We start from the raw sequence: 22,583 nt of genomic DNA, 5'->3' as shown, positions 1-22,583 counted from the left end.
AAGGAGGGGCTCAGTAACAATCTGCTGATGCTGCAGGCACAATAAGGGACAGAAGGTGGTACAAGGACAATATGCTGCTGCCAAGGGACAATATGCTACTGCTGCTGGCACAATAAGGGACAGAAGGTGGTACAGGGACGATATGCTGCTGCCAAGGGACAACATGCTGCTGCTGCTGCCAAGTGCAGAGATGTCTCTGCTCTCTCACAATCACAAAATGCTGGCCACAGGAAGAAGTCACACCCTTATGTGTAAAGGGTGTGAACAGGCCCGGCCCTAGACTTTTTGCCGCCTGAGGCAAGCTTTAACCTCCTGCCGCCCGCGTCACGCCAGTAGGCGTGGCCGCGGCGGCAGCCCCAGGACCGCCTAACGCCAATTGGCGTAAAGTCCTGGGGCTCTGTTTTGCATGAGATCGCGCGCATGGTGCGCGCGCATCTCATGCTCCGAGGGCGGAGCTCCGCCCCGCCTTCAGTCTCCGAGCGGCTATTGCCGCTCGGGAGACTGTTAGACGGCGATCACGCCATCTATTTACTAGGTGCAGCGCTGCGATGAGCAGCAGCGCTGCACTGGGGACAGCCGTGTGACACGGCTGTCCCCATGGGGGACAAGAGAGCGATCGGCTCTCATAGGCAGAAGCCTATGACAGCCGATCGCCATAATTGGCTGGCTGTGGGGAGGGAGGGAGGGAGGGAGGGAATAAATTTAAAGAAACAGGGTTTTTTTAAAAAAAAACCAAAACAATAATATTTATTTAAAAAAAAATAAACATGGGGGGAGCGATCAGACCCCACCAACAGAGAGCTCTGTTGGTGGGGAGAAAAGGGGGGGGGATCACTTGTGTGCTGAGTTGTGCGCCCTGCAGCTTGGCCTTAAAGCTGCAGTGGCCAATTTAGCTAAAAATTGCCTGGTCACTAGGGGGGTTTAGCCCTGCAGTCCTCAAGTGGTTAAGCAAATCACCCCCCCCCCCAAGCCGTGGGTGTGAGGGGCCGCTGGAGCTGGAGGGGATAGCGGGCAGGAAGGGGGTATTGGACCTAGCGGTGGGGAGGGGGGTCGGACTCCCCCCTCCCTCGCCTGAGGCAGCCTAGCCTGCGCTCCACTGACGTCACTTCCTGTGGCGTAGCAGGAAGTGACATCAGTGGAGCGCAGGCTAGGCTGGAACGAGGAAGAGGTGAGTGATCCCCGCCCGTTGCCTCTTACAGCTGCAGCCAGCCACGCAACTTTTTAAAGCTGGAGGGGAGCGGAGGACGGGGGACCCAGTCGAGGGAGAGGGGGGTCCGACCCCCCTCCCCGCCACTAGGCCCAATACCCCCTTCCTGCCCGCTATCCCCTTCAGCTCGGGCGGCCCCTCACACCCACAGACGAGCGGGTGCCGCCCCCCCAGAAGTGCCGCCTGAGGCAAAAGTTTCACCCCGCCTCATGGGCCCTGGGTGTGAACTTCTAACCTTCTGGGCATTACGGACTGGCTCAGCTTGTCCAGTAACGCTGCAGGGCACTGCTCAGGCTCTGGTGGGCCGATTTGAATATTTTTTTTTTTTAAACACACTCCCCCCCCCCCCAGACCCCGTGCGCAGCCTGGCCAATCAGTGGCAGGCAGCGTTGAGGGTTGGATCAGGACTCCCTCTGATGTCACGGCGTCGATGACGTCATTCCATTTGTCGCCAAGGCGACGGGAGAAGCCCTGATGGGCATGATCGCCGGCGGCGATCGGAAGGGTGGGAGGGAGGTAGCAGGGAGGGGGGAATCATGTAGCTAGCGCTAGGCTAGCTACATGATAAAAAAAAATAGGTTAAATAAACCACCCGCGGCTGTGTGGCCGCGGGGATTCAGAACGCCAGGCAGGTTTTAACTCACCCCTCCCAAGGCTACAAGAAAATGGCCATTGCATGTCTGCAAATGTGGACGGCAGTGGCCATTTTCTTGTAGCCCTACTCTATAATGAGGAGGAGGAGGACGATCTGCGGAGTGTGGGAGCCTGCGCACAATCTCCTGCTTGCCCCATAGAAGGCCGTTCATGCCAATCGGCGTGGAGCGGTCCTAGGGCTGCCGCCGCGTTCACGCCAATTGGAGTGGATCGGTCGGCAAGTAGTTAAAGAAAGAGCAAAATTATCTCCTAGGAGAAAACTCATGTGAAAAAATTTATTGCATCTGATCCAATGTCTTTTAACCTTTTGCCGACAGCCCCATGCCAATTGGCGTAAACGGCCTTCTATGTGGGAGATTGTGCGCAGGCTCCCACACTCCGCAGATCGTCCTCCTCATTATAGAGCGAGGCTACAAGAAAATGGCCACTGCCGTCCGCATTTGCAGACATGCGATGGCCATTTTCTCAACCACTCAACGCCAAGCTCTGCTCCGTCATCAATCTCCCAGTGGCGATCGCCACTAGAAGTCTGTTAGATGGCGAAACCGACGTTTGTTTACAATGTACAGCGCTGCAATCTAAGGCAGCGCTGTACTAGGGGCAACCGTGTCACTCAGCTGTCCCTTCTGGAGGCACAGGAGCGATTGACTGTCATAGGCTGATGCCTATGATAGCTGATCTCTCTGATTGGCTGGCGGGAGGAGGGAGGGAGGGAGTATAAAAAAAACATGCCGGCAGGGATCAGAGCCCACCAACAGAAAGCTTTGTTGGTGGGCAGAAAGAGGGGGGGGGGGATCCATTGTTTGTTGAAGTTGTACAGCCTTGCAGCGAGCCCTTGAAGCTGCAGTGGCCTAATTTGTAAAAAATAGCCTGGTCACTAGGGGGGTAAAGCCTATGGTCCTTAAGCAATTAAACAACCAGCAAGCAAACAAATACTCAAAATTATTTTGACAGTACTTTTTCACCTTCTTGTTGCTACTTTTTCCATTGCAAAGAGTTGAAAAAGGTATTTTAAATCGAAGATGAAAAATTATCTTCTAGGAGAGTACTTAGGAGAAAAGGTGAATTGCATATGGGCCATTGCGTGCTATTTTCTGGAGGATAAATAGGGCATTGTGTAAAGCTGACTATCATATTACCCTTCTGGTACATTGCAGTAGCAATGCAAATCATGCCTACATTTATTAAACAACAAGATTATGGATGCATACACAGGAGGACCTCAGATATAACCTGTCGAAGGAACTCCCAGAATAAAAATAATTTCCATAGATTTGCATGCACCATGCCAACAATAAATTATATTATACCACAAAAGAGAAATTGGCCCTTGCCACCAAATCAGTAACCTTTATTAAACATATCAAAGATATAGTATCGAATACATCATATATTTAAAAACCAAACTTATCAAAAAACATCAAAACAGGTAATTTGCCCATATTGCCAATAAAAATTGGTCACCCTATTGCCTTCATCTTACATATCTGTATATCTGGGAAGAGACTTCAGTCCTCTGAAACCCGAAATCAAAAAAACAATCCATTGGATAATGGGCTTTCTGGTCACCCTGCCATTCCTGTAGCCTCACACAAGAGACCATCATTATGCCTGCTAACCTGGTAACTATACACAATTGACTGTATATTGTCTGATACATGCTGGCTGGGATATATACAAGTGCTCCTTTGCTATGAAGAGCTTTCCACGCTGCTGCATATGCCTACTAACTAGCATCTCTGCATACTAATCCATCTGTTGCCACCAAGTACTGCAAACTTCAATACTATTTGTCCCATAAGCTATGCTTGCTGCTGTCACGCTATTGCTGATGGACAAGAAATTTGAAGTGAGAGGACTGCAAATGATTCTCCTTTACTACTACAGTAATACATCTAGACCAGGGGTGCCCATTAGGTAGATCGTGATCTACCGGTAGATTGCGAAGGCCTTCATGGTAGATCCCGACCCCACTACATTTTCCATTCTGTATATATGTTACGGCCAGAACCCGAAGTGTGGCCACTTCTAGTTCTGGCCGGCCACTTCGGGTTCTGGCCGGCCAATGTGCGAAGTGGCCGCAGCGCAGCGGCCAATGTTAGAAATGGAATGTTTCCTTTGATTATTAATGTAGTTTTCCGGCCGTCTCTGGCCGCAAATGTAGCAAAACAGTTAGTTCATTTAATTAAATGAAGCTGGCGGCTCCGCCTCCTCTCCTCTGCCCCCGCCTCTCTTTCTCTTCTTCGGGCAGCCGGCGGGGACACGCGTGTCCCCGAGAGTCGTTCGTGGCGGCAGGAAAGCAGAGCGGGGAGGCTGCAGACATTGCTTCTGCCGGCACCCGCTCTGCAGGGACGAACGACAGGATTGCCTGCCGCGACGAACAACTCTGGAGGGGACACGCATGTCCCCCGCTGCCAGTATCGGGGGAGGAGAGAGAGGCAGGGGCAGAGGAGAGGAGGCGGAGCAGAAGCCGGGCGGCTTCATCCTTCTACATTGCCGCCAGCTTCATTTAATTCAATGAACTAACTGTTTTGCTACATTTGCGGCCAGAGACGGCCGGAAAACTACATTAATAATCAAAGGAAACATTCCATTCCTAACATTGGCCGCTGCGCTGCGGCCACTTCGCACATTGGCCGGCCAGAACCCGAAGTGGCCAGCCAGAACTAGAAGTGGCCACACTTCGGGTTCTGGCCGTAACATATACAAGTGTGCTCCTAAAATTGTACATAGGTAGATCACTTTGACTTGCTAATTTCTAAAAGTAGCTCACAAGCCAAAAAAGTGTGGGCACATCTGATCTAGACTGCTATTGGGTCCTGTACAGCTACAATAATTTAATATCACTATGGACTGCAATTGGGTCCTTGCTGTGGAGTAATGGATGCTTTCATCATTTACTGCATCACTTTGGGATCAATACAAGTGTGCATAACAGCTTTTCTCTATGCTTTGCGGACTGCGATTGGGTCCCTGTCTTGGACAGGCACTTTACCGTGAGCTTCCCTAGCATTATTTTTCTGTACCAGAAAACTGTGGAGGTTTTTTGATTTTGGGCTTTAGAGGACTGCAGCCTCTTACCAGATATACTGTACATATATATGTAAGATCGTGGCAATAGGGTGACCAATTTTTATTGGCAATATGGGCAGATTACCTGTTTTGATGTTTTTTGATAAGTGTGGTTTTTAAATATATGATGTATTCGATTTTACGTCTTTCCCCTAAAGTAAAACATCCCCTGAAAATAAGCCCTAGTTGAAAAATCACTTATACTGTGAGTATAAAGCATCCTCCGATAATAGGACCTAGCGTCAGCCGCAGCCCACATGACACTGAGTCTCCGAGGACACTCCATGCCAGGCAACATTCCTGCACAGTGATCGCCCGCATGACGTTACACATACCGGCAGTATAATCATCATTGCCGTCAGTCTATGCGCGGTCTCCGCTCTCCGGGGTCACTCTCTCCATTCATGGCAGCATTCCAGCAGTCCACAGCATTCCAGCTGGTTCCCCATTGCCTACTTCACCTCCATTTCTACCATTGGAAACAAGCTCCGGTATTAAAGCATTCTAATTGGGCACAATAGTCTTAGAGGTGGGGTCATGCTCAGTTTTGGGGCCAATCACTGCACTCGCTGCTACTCAGCGAGTGCAATGTTTGGCCCAATAACGGAACCATGATCCCGCCTCTGAGGCTACCGGTATTGTGTCCAATTAGAACGTTTTAATATCGGAGCTTGAACTTTTCCATGCAACACGGCTTTCAATCACAGGCGGACAGCGTGGGGACACATTGTGCAGTGCCGATCAGGCACTTGTCATTTCATCCTTGCACACAGCAGGTTTATAAACTGTGTGCAGGGATGACATGACAGGTGCCTGATCAGCACTGTAACATTACAATAAGCAGCAAGCAGAGATGGCCAGCATGGGGAAACATCATGCAGTGCCGATCAGGCACTTATCAAGTCATCAAATAGTATAAGAAATTGTGGCTAGGGTTCAGGATGTATAAATCAAATAGTAGTAATTTATTGATAAGTACAAAAACGACACAATTTCATAGCTTGATTGCATGCAAAAATCAGCTTCATAAAATTACCAGTAAAAACCTGCGGAGCGTCTAGGTACCAACAGTGAGATGCTCTAACCTTGACAGCAACTATCTAATCTAGGCCGGCATCATACGTCCATCCATACATCCATACAATGGCGCCCGCTCACTCCTGAGCGTTGCTCAACTCAATTGCAGTGCGTGATGCTTGGAGAACTGCTCCCATAGGGGCCACTGAGTCCACCTGCACAGCCGATCAGGCACTTATCAAGTCATCCTTGCACACAGCAGGTTTATCAACTGTGTGCAGGGTTGACATGACAACCAGGTGCCTGATCGGCACTGTACCATATAAGACATCCCCTGAAAATAAGCCCTAGCACACTTTTTGGAGAAAAAAATTATATTTGCTATGTTTGATTGATTTATTTCTGGTCAGCTGCTCCCACTTAATAGTTTTCCTTTGGTGTATATGCAGAGCCTCTGTTTGGGTTCAAGGTGCGTTTGCAGTTTCTGGGGGGGCTCAGCGCATCTCTGAGCTGAGGCCATTCAGAGGCGGCCTGGTGATGCGCTGATCCCACTTTTTTGCGCAATTCTCAATTTTACTGGTATATGCATAGGTAGAATTTAGTTAGTGTTAGGTCCCCTCCCATGGAGGAAAGACTTCTTCGACAGTGGGAGGGACAAGTACCTAACAAATTGCAAATTGTTAGTGAAACTAACATCCTCCAAGTGGTAGACAGGTCATGTGTATGCTCATTGTGTATTTGAATCCCATGAGTGGGGTGTGCACTTTTTTGCAGGTAAGCACTCATCTGTTTTTAAGTAGCGCTGTTCATTTCTTTGCTATGTTTGATTGATTTATTTCTGGTCAGCTGCTCCCACTTAATAGTTTTCCTTTGGTGTATATGCAGAGCCTCTGTTTGGGTTCAAGGTGCGTTTGCAGTTTCTGGGGGGGCTCAGCGCATCTCTGAGCTGAGGCCATTCAGAGGCGGCCTGGTGATGCGCTGATCCCACTTTTTTTGCGCAATTCTCAATTTTACTGGTAGCGCGCCCAGGCTATGCATATGCATAGGTAGAATTTAGTTAGTGTTAGGTCCCCTCCCATGGAGGAAAGACTTCTTCGACAGTGGGAGGGACAAGTACCTAACAAATTGCAAATTGTTAGTGAAACTAACATCCTCCAAGTGGTAGACAGGTCATGTGTATGCTCATTGTGTATTTGAATCCCATGAGTGGGGTGTGCACTTTTTTGCAGGTAAGCACTCATCTGTTTTTAAGTAGCGCTGTTCATTTCTTTGCTATGTTTTAAAAAAATTATATAAGACAATGTCTTATTTTCAGGGAAACACGGTATATCTTTGATATGTTTAATAAAGGTTATTGATTTGTGTGCACCCAAGAGCCAATTTATCTTTTGTGGTATAATACATTCCTAAAAGCATTAAGAGTAGGCATCCTTGTGAGATCAAACATTGTACCATTGTGGATGGAAGGTGTTTATTTCTGCCATTCCTAAGTGGATTAGGACTCTGCATGTGAGTAACGTTGGTGTTTGTATGGAAGTCGATCTCAATTAATGAAGTTAATATTACCATTAGGGATGCTCGTTTGGATTTTGCGGAATTACAATTTTCGCATTTCTGATCGAAAATTGCATTTCCGCATCGAAATTCGTAAATCTGTAATAGACGTGCGGTAGGCGGAAATCGCAGAAATTTTCACGGAAATTTCCGCCGACTTTAACATTATTTTCTCAAAAAGTACAAGGTCTTTTTGAAAGATTTTTTTTCCTCTTGTTTTTCTTAACAAAACCTGAAAATTTGGTGTTTCTAGCACCTACGGGTAGTGTTGGGCGAACATCTAGATGTTCGGGTTCGGGCCGAACAGGCCGAACATGGCCGCGATGTTCGGGTGTTCGACCCGAACTCCGAACATAATGGAAGTCAATGGGGACCCGAACTTTTGTGGTTTGTAAAGCCTCCTTACATGCTACATACCCCAAATTTACAGGGTATGTGCACCTTGGGAGTGGGTACAAGAGGAAAAAAAAATTAGCAAAAAGAGCTTATAGTTTTTGAGAAAATCGATTTTAAAGTTTCAAAGGGAAAACTGTCTTTTAAATGCGGGAAATGTCTGTTTTCTTTGCACAGGTAACATGTTTTTTGTCGGCATGCAGTCATAAATGTAATACATATAAGAGGTTCCAGGAAAAGGGACCGGTAACGCTAACCCAGCAGCAGCACACGTGATGGAACAGGAGGAGGCGCAGGAGGAGAAGGCCACGCTTTGTGAGACACAACAACCCCGGCCTTGCATGAGGGCAAGAAGCGTGCGGATAGCATGCTTTGTACCGCCATGCAGTCATAAATGTAATAAAGATAAGAGGTTCCATAAACAAGGACCGGCAACGCTAACCCAGCAGCAGCAGCACACGTGATGGAACAGGAGGAGGCGCAGGAGGAGAAGGCCACGCTTTGTGAGACACAACAACCCAGGCCTTGCATGAGGACAAAAAGCGTGCGGATAGCATGCTTTTTACCGCCATGCAGTCATAAATGTAATAAAGATAAGTGGTTTAATAAACAGGGACCACGCGGCAACGCTAACCCAGCAGCAGCAGACGTGATGGAACAGGAGGAGGCGCAGGAGGAGAAGGCCACGCTTTGTGAGACACAACAACCCAGGCCTTGCAGGAGGGCAAGAAGCGTGCGGATAGCATGCTTTGTACCGCCATGCAGTCATAAATGTAATAAAGATAAGTGGTTCAATAAACAGGGACCACGCGGCAACGCTAACCCAGCAGCAGCAGACGTGATGGAACAGGAGGAGGCGCAGGAGGAGAAGGCCACGCTTTGTGAGACACAACAACCCAGGCCTTGCATGAGGGCAAGAAGCGTGCGGATAGCATGCTTTGTACCGCCATGCAGTCATAAATGTAATAAAGATAAGTGGTTCAATAAACAGGGACCACGCGGCAACGCTAACCCAGCAGCAGCAGACGTGATGGAACAGGAGGAGGCGCAGGAGGAGAAGGCCACGCTTTGTGAGACACAACAACCCAGGCCTTGCATGAGGGCAAGAAGCGTGCGAATAGCATGCTTTGTACCGCCATGCAGTCATAAATGTAATAAAGATAAGTGGTTCAATAAACAGGGACCACGCGGCAACGCTAACCCAGCAGCAGCAGACGTGATGGAACAGGAGGAGGCGCAGGAGGAGAAGGCCACGCTTTGTGAGACACAACAACCCAGGCCTTGCATGAGGGCAAGAAGCGTGCGGATAGCATGCTTTGTACCGCCATGCAGTCATAAATGTAATAAAGATAAGTGGTTCAATAAACAGGGACCACGCGGCAACGCTAACCCAGCAGCAGCAGACGTGATGGAACAGGAGCAGGCGCAGGAGGAGAAGGCCACGGTTTTTGAGACACAACAACCCAGGCCTTGCATGAGGACAAAAAGCGTGCGGATATAGCAGCAATGCTTTTTGCCGCCATGCAGTCATAAATGTAATACAGATGAGAGGTTCAATAAACAGGGACCGGAAACACTACACCATCCCAGATGTTCATTGGTCATGTTACTTGGTTGGGGTCCTGGAGTGTTGCGTAGTCATTTCCAATCCAGGATTGATTCATTTTAATTTGAGTCAGACGGTCTGCATTTTCTGTAGAGAGGCGGATACGCCGATCTGTGACGATGCCTCCGGCAGCACTGAAACAGCGTTCCGACATAACGCTGGCTGCCGGGCAAGCCAGCACCTCTATTGCGTACATTGCCAGTTCGTGCCAGGTGTCTAGCTTCGATACCCAATAGTTGAAGGGTGCAGATGGATTGTTCGACACAGCTACGTCATCTGACATGTAGTCCTTGACCATCTTCTCCAGGCGATCGGTGTTGGAGGTGGATCTGCACGCTTGCTGTTCAGTGGGCTGCTGCTGCATGGGTGTCAGAAAATTTTCCCACTCCAAGGACACCGCCGATACCGTTCCCTTTTGGGTACTAGCTGCGGCTTGCGTTGTTTGCTGCCCTCCTGGTCGTCCTGGGTTTGCGGAAGTCAGTCTGTCTGCGTACAACTGGCTAGAGGAGGGGGAGGATGTCAATCTCCTCTCTAAAGTCTCCACAAGGGCCTGCTGGTATTCTTCCATTTTGACCTGTCTGACTCTTTCTTCAAGCAGTTTTGGAACATTGTGTTTGTACCGTGGATCCAGAAGGGTATAAACCCAGTAATTGGTGTTGTCCAGAATGCGCACAATGCGTGGGTCACGTTCAATGCAGTCTAGCATGAATTGAGCCATGTGTGCCAGAGTCCTACCAGAATCCTCATCATCCTCTTGTGAGCGTTGTGATAGTTGTTGTGATGCATCATAGTCGTCACCTTCCTCCTGGTCTGCTTCTGCTGACCATTCGCGTTGAATTGTGGAAGTCCAACGTGCACCGCTCTGGCCCTCGTCAGTGGTGGCATGAAATTCCTGCTCCAACTCCAGCTGTTCCTCCTCCTCTTCTTCGTCATAGCTGCTGGGGCCAGCGTTCCCTGAGGCGGATGGCCTGATGTTGGTACCATCACGCTGATCGTTTTCTCCTTTAGATTCCCCCAGTTGCATCATGACAGCTGTTTCCTTGATTTTTAACATCGACCTCTTCAGTAAACACAGCAGTGGTATGGTAATGCTGACTGAAGAGTTGTCACTGCTCACAAGCAACGTGGATTGCTCAAAATTTTGGAGGACTTGGCAGAGGTCCAACATGTTGGCCCAATCAGATCCACAGAAGCTTGGCAGCTGGCCGGATGCGCCTCGGTACTGCGCCGTCATGTACTGGACCACTGCACTCTTCTGCTTGCAAAAGCGGGCTAGCATGTGCAGCGTAGAATTCCAGCGCGTAGGGACATCACACAGCAAGCGATGGTGGGGGAGATTGAAGCGCTCCTGCATCTTGGCGAGTGCCCCCGAAGCAGTACTGGAATTTCTACAATGTTTGGCCACTCGACGCACCTTCAACAGAAGATCGGCCACGCCTGGGTATGTCCTCAGGAACCGCTGAACTACTAGGTTCATCACGTGCGCCAGGCAAGGGATGTGTGTCAGCTTAGCCAACCTTAAAGCGCGAATGAGATTACTCCCATTATCACACACAACCATGCCCGGTTTCAGGTCCAGCGGTGCCAGCCACAAATCCGTCTGTTCCTTTATTCCCCTCCAAATTTCCTCCCCTGTGTGCTGCTTATCCCCAAGGCAGATCAGCTTCAGCAACGCTTGCTGACGCATGCCAACAGCTGTGCTGCACTGCTTCCACGATCCTACTGCTGCTGGGTTAGCGTTTCCGGATGAGGTACAGCTTTGAGATGCGTTGGAGGAGAAGGAGTCAGAGAGGTAGGTGCTGCTGTTGTTATCCAGTGGGAGGGACAGCGGTGCAGCTGTTTGCGGCGTGGGCAACACCCGCGCCGTAGCAGGTGAGGAATCGCTGCCAGGCTCCACAAGGTTCACCCAGTGCGCGGTAAGGGAGATGTATCGACCCTGGCCGAACGCACTCGTCCAGGTGTCAGTGGTGAGGTGAACCTTGCAGGCAACGGCATTCTTCAAGCTTCGGGTTATTTTGCTGACCACGTGCTCATGCAACTCAGGCACTGCAGAGCGCGCAAAGTGGTAGCGGCTGGGAACCACGTAACGTGGGATGGCCACTGACATCATGCCCTTGAAGCTGTTTGTCTCCACCACTCGATATGGCAGCATTTCGCAGGCCAGAAGCTTGGCTATGCTGGCTGTTACTGCCACGGCCCGGGGGTCATTTGCTGGCAATTTCCTCTTGTGCTCATACATCTCCGACACAGACAACTGAACCGTAGCGCTGCACACGGAAGGGCTGTTGGTTGTTGTGTTTGATGAACACTGGGAGACCTCAAGAGCACTACTCCGGAAAGTGACAGTGTCAGCGTCGTCTGATGTTTGTGAATGTTGTGAACCACGCAATGGCTGGGCTACTGCTGCTGCTGAGGCGGGTCTGGTGGTGAGTCTGGTGAACCCAAGGGAGGCAGTGTTGCTGGTACCCTGTCCTGCCGCGTTTGCCCACAGAGTGGGATGTTTGGATAGCATGTGGCGGCTCATGCTGGTGGTGGAGAGGTTGTTAATACTTTTCCCCCTGCTCAGGCGAGTCTTGCACACCTTGCAAATCGCCATGGTAACATCCTCAGTGCAGTCTTCAAAGAAAGCCCAGACTTTGGAGCACCTGCCTCCTTGCTGGCGATTTCTGTTTCCTCCTCTTTTGCCTCTCACTCTAACTTCCACGCTTGTGGTGCCTGAAATTGCGCACCGCCTACCTTGTGGCACAAGGCGAACTCGTGCAGCAGTGGGTTCTTCAACAGACTCATCTGTGCTGCTGCTACGACGGCGATGTTCTCGTTCACAAATAAAATCTGGGTCTCTGTCCACATTGTCCATACCCTCCTCTTCCATCTCCTCAAACTCGTCATATGTCATTGTGGGGGGTCGCCGCCGTGGAGTAGAGCTCCCCAGAACAACCTCTGCGCAGCTCACTCCAACGTCGTCTTCCAGATCTTGTCGGCCGACCTCCTGCAATTGCAACCCCTCCTGCCCAACTTGCTCTGGGATTTGGGTTTCCGAGTCCTCCTCGGACTCGCCTTGTATTTCAGTGCGCGGTGCATTTCCCACAGTTAATGGTTGTGAATCCGGGCACAACATTTCTGGCTGTTCCTCCATTGACCTTTCATAGGTGGAAGTTTGTTGGGCTGGGAATAGCTCCTGCGAATACCCCATTGTGTCCTGAGGTAATTCATAGGACTGGTTATCTGGCAGTTGTGTGCGTGGTGTCGCTGCCGGTTGTGTCAGCTTTGTGCCCACTGGCTCCTTGTAACTGGCTGAGGACTCGGACCTCGTGCGTGATGTGCTGGTGCTGCTTAACCCACTGCTGGACGCTTGAGAGGTCATCCAAGTAATTATCTGGTCCTGTTCTTTTGGATTTGTGAGGGTTGTTGTCCTGGACAACATGGGCGGTATTGAGTGGGTTTTCTTGGGTGCTCCCCTGTGGCCTGTACGTGAACCGTCAGGGGAAACACCTCTTCCCTTGCCCCTTCCTCTTTCACCAGATTTCTTCCTCATTTCACTTATCCTTACAGTACACGCTGACTGGCAGCAGTACAGTGGCAGTACAGAAATGCTATACAGTACCACTATTCCCAGCAGCGACACAGAGCACAATGCAATACAGTGGCGGGTGAGCGGTGTACTACTGTTCCCAGGCCCAGCAGACACAGAGTGGAAGTAAACACAATGCTATATAGTCTGGCTGAGCGGTGTACACAGAGTGGCAGTACACACAATGCTATATAGTCTGGCTAAGCCGTGTACACAGAGTGTCAGAAAACACAATGCTATATATAGCGTGGCTGAGCGAGGTGCACAGTGGCAGTACACACAATGCTATATTAGTCAGGCTAAGCCGTGTACACAGAGTGTCAGAAAGCACAATGCTATATATAGCGTGGCTGAGCGAGGTGCACAGTGGCAGTACACACAATGCTATATAGTCAGGCTAAGCCGTGTACACAGAGTGTCAGAAAACACAATGCTATATATAGCGTGGCTGAGCGAGGTGCACAGTGGCAGTACACACAATGCTTTATAGTCAGGCTGAGCCGTGTACACAGAGTGTCAGTAAACAATGGTATATAGTCTGGCTGAGCGGTGTACACAGAGTGTCAGTAAACAACGGTATATAGTCTGGCTGAGCGGTGTACACAGAGTGGCAGTAAACACAATGCTATATATAGCGTGGCTGAGCGAGGTGCACAGTGGCAGTACACACAATGCTATATTAGTCAGGCTAAGCCGTGTACACAGAGTGTCAGAAAACACAATGCTATATATAGCGTGGCTGAGTGAGGTGCACAGTGGCAGTACACACAATGCTATATACAGCGTGGCTGAGCGAGGTGCACAGTGGCAGTACACACAATGCTATATATAGCGTGGCTGAGCGAGGTGCACAGTGGCAGTACACACAATGCTATATTAGTCAGGCTAAGCCGTGTACACAGAGTGTCAGAAAACACAATGCTATATATATAGCGTGGCTGAGCGAGGTGCACAGTGGCAGTACACACAATGCTATATATAGCGTGGCTGAGCGAGGTGCACAGTGGCAGTACACACAATGCTATATATAGCGTGGCTGAGCGAGGTGCACAGTGGCAGTACACACAATGCTATATATAGCGTGGCTGAGCGAGGTGCACAGTGGCAGTACACACAATGCTATATTAGTCAGGTTAAGCCGTGTACACAGAGTGTCAGAAAACACAATGCTATATATATAGCGTGGCAGAGCGAGGTGCACAGTGGCAGTACACACAATGCTATATATAGCGTGGCTGAGCGAGGTGCACAGTGGCAGTACACACAATGCTATATATAGCGTGGCTGAGCGAGGTGCACAGTGGCAGTACACACAATGCTATATATAGCGTGGCTGAGCGAGGTGCACAGTGGCAGTACACACAATGCTATATATAGCGTGGCTGAGCGAGGTGCACAGTGGCAGTACACACAATGCTATATTAGTCAGGCTAAGCCGTGTACACAGAGTGTCAGAAAACACAATGCTATATATATAGCGTGGCTGAGCGAGGTGCACAGTGGCAGTACACACAATGCTATATATAGCGTGGCTGAGCGAGGTGCACAGTGGCAGTACACACAATGCTATATATAGCGTGGCTGAGCGAGGTGCACAGTGGCAGTACACACAATGCTATATTAGTCAGGCTAAGCCGTGTACACAGAGTGTCAGAAAACACAATGCTATATATATAGCGTGGCTGAGCGAGGTACACAGTGGCAGTAAACAATGCTATATATAGTGTGGCTGAGCGAGCGGTGTTCTACTGTTCCCAGCAGCGACACACAATGACTGGGGGGGACCCTGGCTAGCGTGGCTGGAGAGCGAACTACCCTGCCTGCCTACCCAAAGCTAAACCCACAGACAAATGGCGGAGATATGACGTGGTTCGGGTATTTATTTACCCGAACCACGTGACCGTTCGGCCAATCAGAGCGCGTTCGGGCCCGAACCACGTGACCCGTTCGGCCAATCACAGCGCTAGCCGAACGTTCGGGGAACGTTCGGCCATGCGCTCTTAGTTCGGCCATGTGGCCGAACGGTTTGGCCGAGCACCGTCAGGTGTTCGGCCGAACTCGAACATCACCCGAACAGGGTGATGTTCTGCAGAACCCGAACAGTGGCGAACACTGTTCGCCCAACACTACCTACGGGGGCTTTGCTATTAACCGCTAAATTCGGCGGAAATGCATAAAATCCGCATTACCATATCCGGTATGCCGCCGACTTTAGAGGTTAATAGCAAAGAAAATAATGTAATAAAAAAAGTGCTTCATTTTTACAATAATTATGTATAAATGATTTAGTCAGTGTTTGCTCATTGTAAAATATTAAGTCTCCCCGATTTACATTCTGACATTTATTACATGGTGACACTTTTACTGTGGACAGGTTATGTAGCTGCTGCTAGCTGTTTTGGCTGTTGGAGACAGCTGTAAACAGCTATTTCCTGCCTGTGAACCTTGTTACATTGTGGCAAATTGTCAAAAGTACCGCGGTCCTCAGAGCTTCTTGTGGGAGGGGTTTCACCACAATATCAGTCATACAGCGCCCCCTGATGGTCTGTTTGTGAAAAGCAATAGATTTCTCATGTAAAAGGGGGTATCAGCTACTGATTGGGATAAAGTTCAATTCTTGGTTGGAGTTTCTCTTTAAAGTTTCAAAAGCTTGAAATAAATCATGTACAGTTAGTCATTAAAGGTATTACCCATATCAACAATTGTTGGTTTGATGTCTGCATCTCTGCTCCTTGACTAACACCGGACCATACTTCAAGTGCACCTTACTACAGTGTGTTAAACTTTGGAGGTAACTTCATTCTATCTGCATTTATTGGCAAATTAACACTTAAAGGGGAACTCCAGTGAATATAATGTAATAAAAAAGTGCTTCATGTTTACAATAATTATGTGTACATGATTTAGTCAGTGTTTGCTTGTTGTAAAATCTTTCCTCTCCCTGATTTACAGTCTGACATTTATCACATGGTAACATGTTTACTGCTGGCAAGTGATGTTACTGGAATTAGATACTGCTTGCTTTTTTGGCAGTTGTAAACAGCTATTATTTCCCACAATGCAACAAGGCTCCCACAGTGTGATGTCAGAACCATGCTCCTCTGCTCCTGACATCACACTCTGGGAGGGGTTTCACCACAATATCAGCCATACAGCGCCCCCTGATGATCCGTTTGAGAAAAGGTAAAGATTTCTTATGTAAAAGGGGGTATCAGCTACTGATTGGGAGGAATTTCAATTCTTGGTTACGGTTTCTCTTTAAGTTATTACTCATATTGCGATGACTTACTGTATTTGGTACAATATTTAGGCATAATGGTGCTAGAGAGAAATGCTTGTCCCAGTTAAGCCTTATGCAAAGACATGTATGTCCCAGATGGAGAGTTAGGGAATGTCAGTTTGAAACACTCAACTAAAAGTAAAAGAGTTCATGTCAATGAGCCTTATGTAGTGTTGGGCGAACAGTGTTCGCCACTGTTCGGGTTCTGCAGAACATCACCCTGTTCGGGTGATGTTCGAGTTCGGCCGAACACCTGGTGGTGTTCGGCCAAACTGTTCGGGGTTCGCCGAACTACTGAATGCATGGCCGAACAGGGCCCCTGTTCGGCCGAACAGGGCCCTGTTCGGCCGAATACTGCCCCCCATGGGGTCGCAGGCATAAGGGGGGAGCATGCCCCGATCGCGGGGGGGTCGGAAATTCCCCCCACCCCCTCCGCTAGCGCTCCCCCCTCTGCCCGCTTCCCCATACAAAAAGTTTGAAACAAGTTCAATAGTACCTGGGCTGGTGGCACTGGCTGGCAGTGGAGTGAGGAGGAGGAGGAGTCCGAGTAGCAGAGTGACGTTGAGGCCGGGCAGCGGGCGGTTCAGCGCTAGTACCCTTGTGGTACTTCCGCCCTTTCTCTGACCTCACGTCCTCTGCATACGAGGGTACGCATCACGCGTACCCTCGTATGCGTCATCACGCAGAGGACGTGAGGTCAGAGAAAGGGCGGAAGTACCACAAGGGTACTAGCGCTGAACCGCTCGCTGCCCGGCCTCAACGTCACTCTGCTACTCGGACTCCTCCTCCTCCTCACTCCACTGCCAGCCAGTGCCACCAGCCCAGGTACTATTGAACTTGTTTCAAACTTTTTGTATGGGGAAGCGGGCAGAGGGGGGAGCGCTAGCGGAGGGGGTGGGGGGAATTTCCGACCCCCCCCGCGACCGGGGCATGCTCCCCCCTTATGCCTGCGACCCCATGGGGCCCCCAAAATGGGCATGTTCGGGGGTCCCATTGACTCCCATTGAGTTCGGCGTTCGGGCCGAACATGCCGAACATCTGGCCCATGTTCGGCCTGTTCGGCCCGAACCCGAACATCCAGGTGTTCGCCCAACACTAGCCTTATGTAGTGAGCCAGCAAGGAAATGGAAGGATTCACCATAACGATATATCACTTAAAGTAAATAGATTGCATGTGTACAATCATCATTTATGCTTTGTTAGGCCTGGTTAAATCAGCTAGTAGACAGCAAGATGGAGACATTGGCAAACGGGTGCATTTTGAAGAATCTCAGAATTTTTAAGACAAGCACCTTGGGAATGTGATATCCTCTGAATGTTGTATCAGTGCTGGCTGCATGGGCTACCCCCAATGGTACAATATCCGCAAACCTCTGGATCTCATGGATGACGGCATCTGTGTACGGCATCTTACTCCTATCTTCCACTGATGGACAACGATCTCTGCCAATAACACTGTCGATCTCTTTGTGGATCCTCTCTAGAGTGTACAAAAATAAAACAAACAAGGTAAAATGTTGTGAATTACCTTATTAGTAGAGATGTCGCGAACCTCCAATTTTCGGTTTGCGAACCCTGTTCGCGAACCTCCGCGAAAGGTTCGGTTCGCGAAAAAGTTCACGAACCGCAATAGACTTCAATGGGGAGGCGAACTCTGAAAATTTTCAAAAATTCTACTGGCTAGAAAAATGATAGAAAACATGTTTCAAGAGCTCTAATACCTGGAGGCACACCTGATTGAGTGAAATACACATCACTGCTGGAGGACCCGCCCTCCCTCCCTCCTCCAAGCAAGGTCCTTATACCATTTGACTTAGTTGTCTGCCTACACTAATTAGTTATGGGACAGCTGCTACACACTCTGCTAGGGAGATTTTAATTAGCCTCTTGTGGGTCTCCTCCCACCTCCCTCCTCCCACCTCCCTCCTACTTTTTCTCTTGTATTGAGCATAAATGGTAATTTTTAGGCCAGCTTCAGTTGGTACAGTGGTTAGGGTGCATGCCCACCACACAGTGAGACCCAGGTTCAAATCCCAGCCAATGTGAGTTGGCTTTTATGCTACAAATCCTTAAAGGGAACCTAAACGGAGAAGGATATGGATATTTCCTTTTAAAATAATACCAGTTGCCTGAATCTCCTGCCGATCCTGTGTCTCTAATACTTTTAGCCACAGCCCCTGAACAAGCATGCAAATCAGGTGCTCTGACTGAAGTCAGACTGGATTAATTGCATGCTTGTTTCAGGGTGTGATTCAGCCACTATTGCAGTCACAAAGATCAGCTGGACTGCCAGGCAACTGGTATTGTTTACAGGAAACATCCATATCACTCTCAGTTAAGGTTCCCTGTAAGCAACCTGTTTCTATTGCATTGAGCATAAATGGTAATTTTTAGGCCTGCTTCACTTACTACTGTAGTGGTTAGGGTGACTTGCCCACCACACAGTGAGAGCTGGGTTCGATTCCCAGCCATGGTATGATGTATACTGGTTTTTAAAATAGTATAATTCCCTGGCAGAAGAGACCCTCCTCCCTCCGGTAGGAGGGAGGAGGGAATAGGTAGAAGGGGAGGTGGGAGGAGGGAGGAGACCCACAAGAGGCTAATTAAAATCTCCCTAGCAGAGTGTGTAGCAGCTGTCCCATAACTAATAAGTGTAGGCAGACAACTGAGTCAAATGGTATAAAGGACCTTGCTTGGAGGAGAGAGGGTGGGTGGGCTTACAGCAGTGAGACCAGTGTGTTTGGCAATAATGTGTCTGCTGACAGTGATATGGAGGGTCAAAGTTTTGCTCAATAGAGCATTATGGGGTGAATCGAACTTCCGCAAAAGTTCGCCTGATGCAGGCGAACGCAAACCCCCAAAGTTCGCCTGGAACTGTTCGCAGGCGAACCGTGTGCGACATCTGTGAACTAAAAAAAAAATTAAAATTCCAATAGGTTTCAGGACTAAAACTGGCAATAAGGGGCGAAAAAAGTAAGATTTCACATTGTGGCAGGTGTTCTTCAAAGGGTACATGAAGTGAGAAGAATATGGAGGCTGCCAACAGTGATGAGCAGAAATGCAAATATTCTTTTTGCATAAATTTTTGAGAAAATAATGTTAGTTTTGATCTTCAAGCAAAAATGCTGTCAAAAATAAGTTTCGTTATTTTTCAACTTTTAACAAGCTTTTGCAGTAAAAATGTTTGCGGTAAAAATATTGTTTTCCACGTTTTTTCATGGTAAAATAGCGATCTTTCATTTTTTCAGAGAAAATGCAGAAACGCGAAAATACAAGCTGTTTTCGCAAATATTTTCTTGACATTGAAAATAGCATTTTTGATGTGAAAATTACTTTGCGAAAATTTGCAAGAAACACTCGCTGCCATCTTCATTACCATATAAACAGTTGAGTTAAGTTGAATGGCTGTTCTGTGGATCCTCTGCTGCTAATATTTTTAATCACAGAACGTGAACAAGCATGCAGGTCAATGTTTTTGACTGAAGTGTTACTGGATTATCCACATGTTTGTTTCAGGTGTGTGATTCAGACACTACTGCAACCAGAAAGATTAGCTATGTTGCCAGGCAACTGATATTTTTTAAAAGGAAGTATCTATGGTAGCCATCCAATTTGGATTTATCAATTGCCCTTCCTCCAGATCTACAAATTAATAACCTATTAAATTACAAAATATTCTGCCAAAAATGTATGACAGAAGCCTGTACTCTACCAAAATATGGGCTGTCTCCATAGCCTTATCTTATCTCAGAGCTCTGTCCTGGGCTATATTGCTGGGGGAATCTCTATTGGTGGGGGGATAATTTTTATGATTTATACACTGTGGCCCATATGCAATTCACTTTTTCACCCGACTTTTCTCCCAGGACATAATTTTTCATCTCCGATTTAAAATAACTTTTCAGTACTTTTCAACAAAAAAAGTACTAAAAAGTTGGTGAAATAGTACTATCAAAATTATTTTGAGTATTTTGTTGCTTTCTGGTGGCTTAAAAGGCAATTTATTGACAAGTTTAAAAATATCACCTAGGAGAAAAGTCAGGTGAAAAAGTGAATTGCATATGGCCCTGTGTGTTCTATTTCTTGACAAAACTCTTGTCATAGAGTGAAACTAGTCCTAGTTGAATGACACCCGCACTGTTAATAATGTAAATATTATCACCCATTTATACCTCAGCTTTATACCTTCTGTGAAGGCAGTTTATGGCAACATACTACTATGTAGGAGTACCTTGGATTGATTGTGAGTGATGGGAGCCCTGTACCAATCATTCACTATAGATATACAAACCGTACTCTTATATGCCAGATGCCTGCATTTGCAGTTTTACTAGTATCCTGCTGTGATGTAAATAGCTACACCCCAGTATTTGTTGACTGCTTTTGGGCCGCCTGGGGGGGATTAGCAAAGACCTCTCATTACATAGCAGGGCATCTTTTAAATTGAAATGTATATATAGAGTGGCTTGCAAAAGTATTCAGCCCCCTTGAAGTTTTCCACTTTTTGTCACATTACTGCCACAAACATGAATCAATTTTATTGGAATTCCACATGAAACACCAATACAAAGTGATGTACATGTGAGAAGTGGATCGAAAATCATACATGATTCAAAACATTTTTTTAAAATAAATAACTGCAAAGTGGGGTGTGCATAATTATTCAGCCCCCTGAGTCAATATTTTGCAGAGCCACCTTTTGCTGCAATTACAGCTGCCAGTCTTTTAGGGTATGTCTCTACCAGCTTTGCACATCTAGAGACTGAAATCCTTGCCCATTCTTCTTTGCAAAACAGCTCCAGCTCAGTCATATTAAATGGACAGCGTTTGTGAACAGCAGTTTTCAGATCTTGCCACAGATTCTCAATTGGATTTAGATCTGGACTTTGACTGGGCCATTCTAACACATGGATATGCTTTGTTTTAAACCATTCCATTGTTGCCCTGGCTTTATGTTTAGGGTCGTTGTCCTGCTGGAAGGTGAACCTCCACCCCAGTCTCAAGTCTTTTGCAGACTCCAAGAGGCTTTCTTCCAAGATTGCCCTGTATTTGGCTCCATCCATGTTCCCATCAACTCTGACCAGCTTCCCTGTCCCTGCTGAAGAGAAGCAGCCCCAGAGCATGATGCTGCCACCACCATATTTGACAGTGGGGATGGTGTGTTCAGAGTGATGTGCAATGTTAGTTTTCCGCCACACATAGCGTTTTGCATTTTGGCCAAAAAGTTCAATTTTGGTCTCATTTGACCAGAGCACCTTCTTCCACATGTTTGCTGTGTCACCCACATGGCTTGTGGCAAACTGCAAACAGGACTTCTTATCCTTTTCTGTTAAAATGGCTTTCTTCTTGCCACTCTTCCATAAAGGCCAACTTTGTGCTGTGCATGACTAATAGTTGTCCGATGGATAGATTCCCCCACCTGAGTTGTAGATCTCTGCATCTCGTCCAGAGTCACCATGGGCCTCTTGACTGCATTTCTAATCAGCGCTCTCCTTGTTCGGCCTGTGAGTTTAGGTGGACCGCCTTGTCTTGGTAGGTTTACAGTTGTGCCATACTCCTTCCATTTCTGAATGATCGCTTGAACAGTGCTCCGTGGGATGTTCAAGGCTTTGGAAATCTTTTTGTAGCCTAAGCCTGCTTCAAATTTCTCAATGACTTTATCCCTGACCTGTCTGGTGTGTTCTTTGGACTTCATGGTGTTGTTGCTCCCAATATTCTCTTAGACAACCTCTGAGGCCGTCACAGAGCAGCTGTATTTGTACTGACATTAGATTACACACAGGTGCACTCTATCTAGTCATTAGCACTCATCAGGTAATGTCTATGGGCAACTGACTGCACTCAGACCAAAGGGGGCTGAATAATTATGCACACACCACTTTGCAGTTATTTATTTGTAAAAACTGTTTGAATCATGTATGATTTCCGTTCCACTTCTCACGTGTACACCACTTTGTATTGGTCTTTCACGTGGAATTCCAATAAAATTGATTCATGTTTGTGGCAGTAATGTGACAAAGTGTGGAAAACTTCAAGGGGGCCGAATACTTTTGCAAGCCACTGTATATTTAATGATTGATGTGAGACTGACCTCTATGACAAATATGCTTTAGGTCACCACTTGTGTATGTATACTGATTCAGAGACCTGTTGATCACTGGTGCATAACAATACATACCCAGCTGACCGACTAAAGTGACTTCTCTACGTTACAAATGAAAAAAAAAAA

The 22,583-nt window shown here is 47.8% G+C and overlaps 1 protein-coding gene across 1 annotated transcript in view; it reads right to left on the bottom strand.

The window, feature by feature from the left end:
- The window catches only part of LOC137528918 (cytochrome P450 2H2-like), a 103,041-nt gene that overhangs the window by 25,504 nt on the left and 54,954 nt on the right, over nt 1-22,583 (bottom strand). The window contains exon 7 of the mRNA XM_068250682.1: nt 17,647-17,834. Within this exon, the coding sequence (XP_068106783.1) occupies nt 17,647-17,834 (188 nt within the window). The remainder of the gene's footprint in view (nt 1-17,646; nt 17,835-22,583) is intronic.

Source organism: Hyperolius riggenbachi, chromosome 8 (assembly GCF_040937935.1).
Source record: "Hyperolius riggenbachi isolate aHypRig1 chromosome 8, aHypRig1.pri, whole genome shotgun sequence".
In the NCBI taxonomy this organism is placed as follows: Eukaryota; Metazoa; Chordata; class Amphibia; order Anura; family Hyperoliidae; genus Hyperolius; species Hyperolius riggenbachi.
The sequence above is the reverse complement of the archived record's forward strand: the minus strand, read 5'-3'. Positions and strand labels throughout refer to the sequence as shown.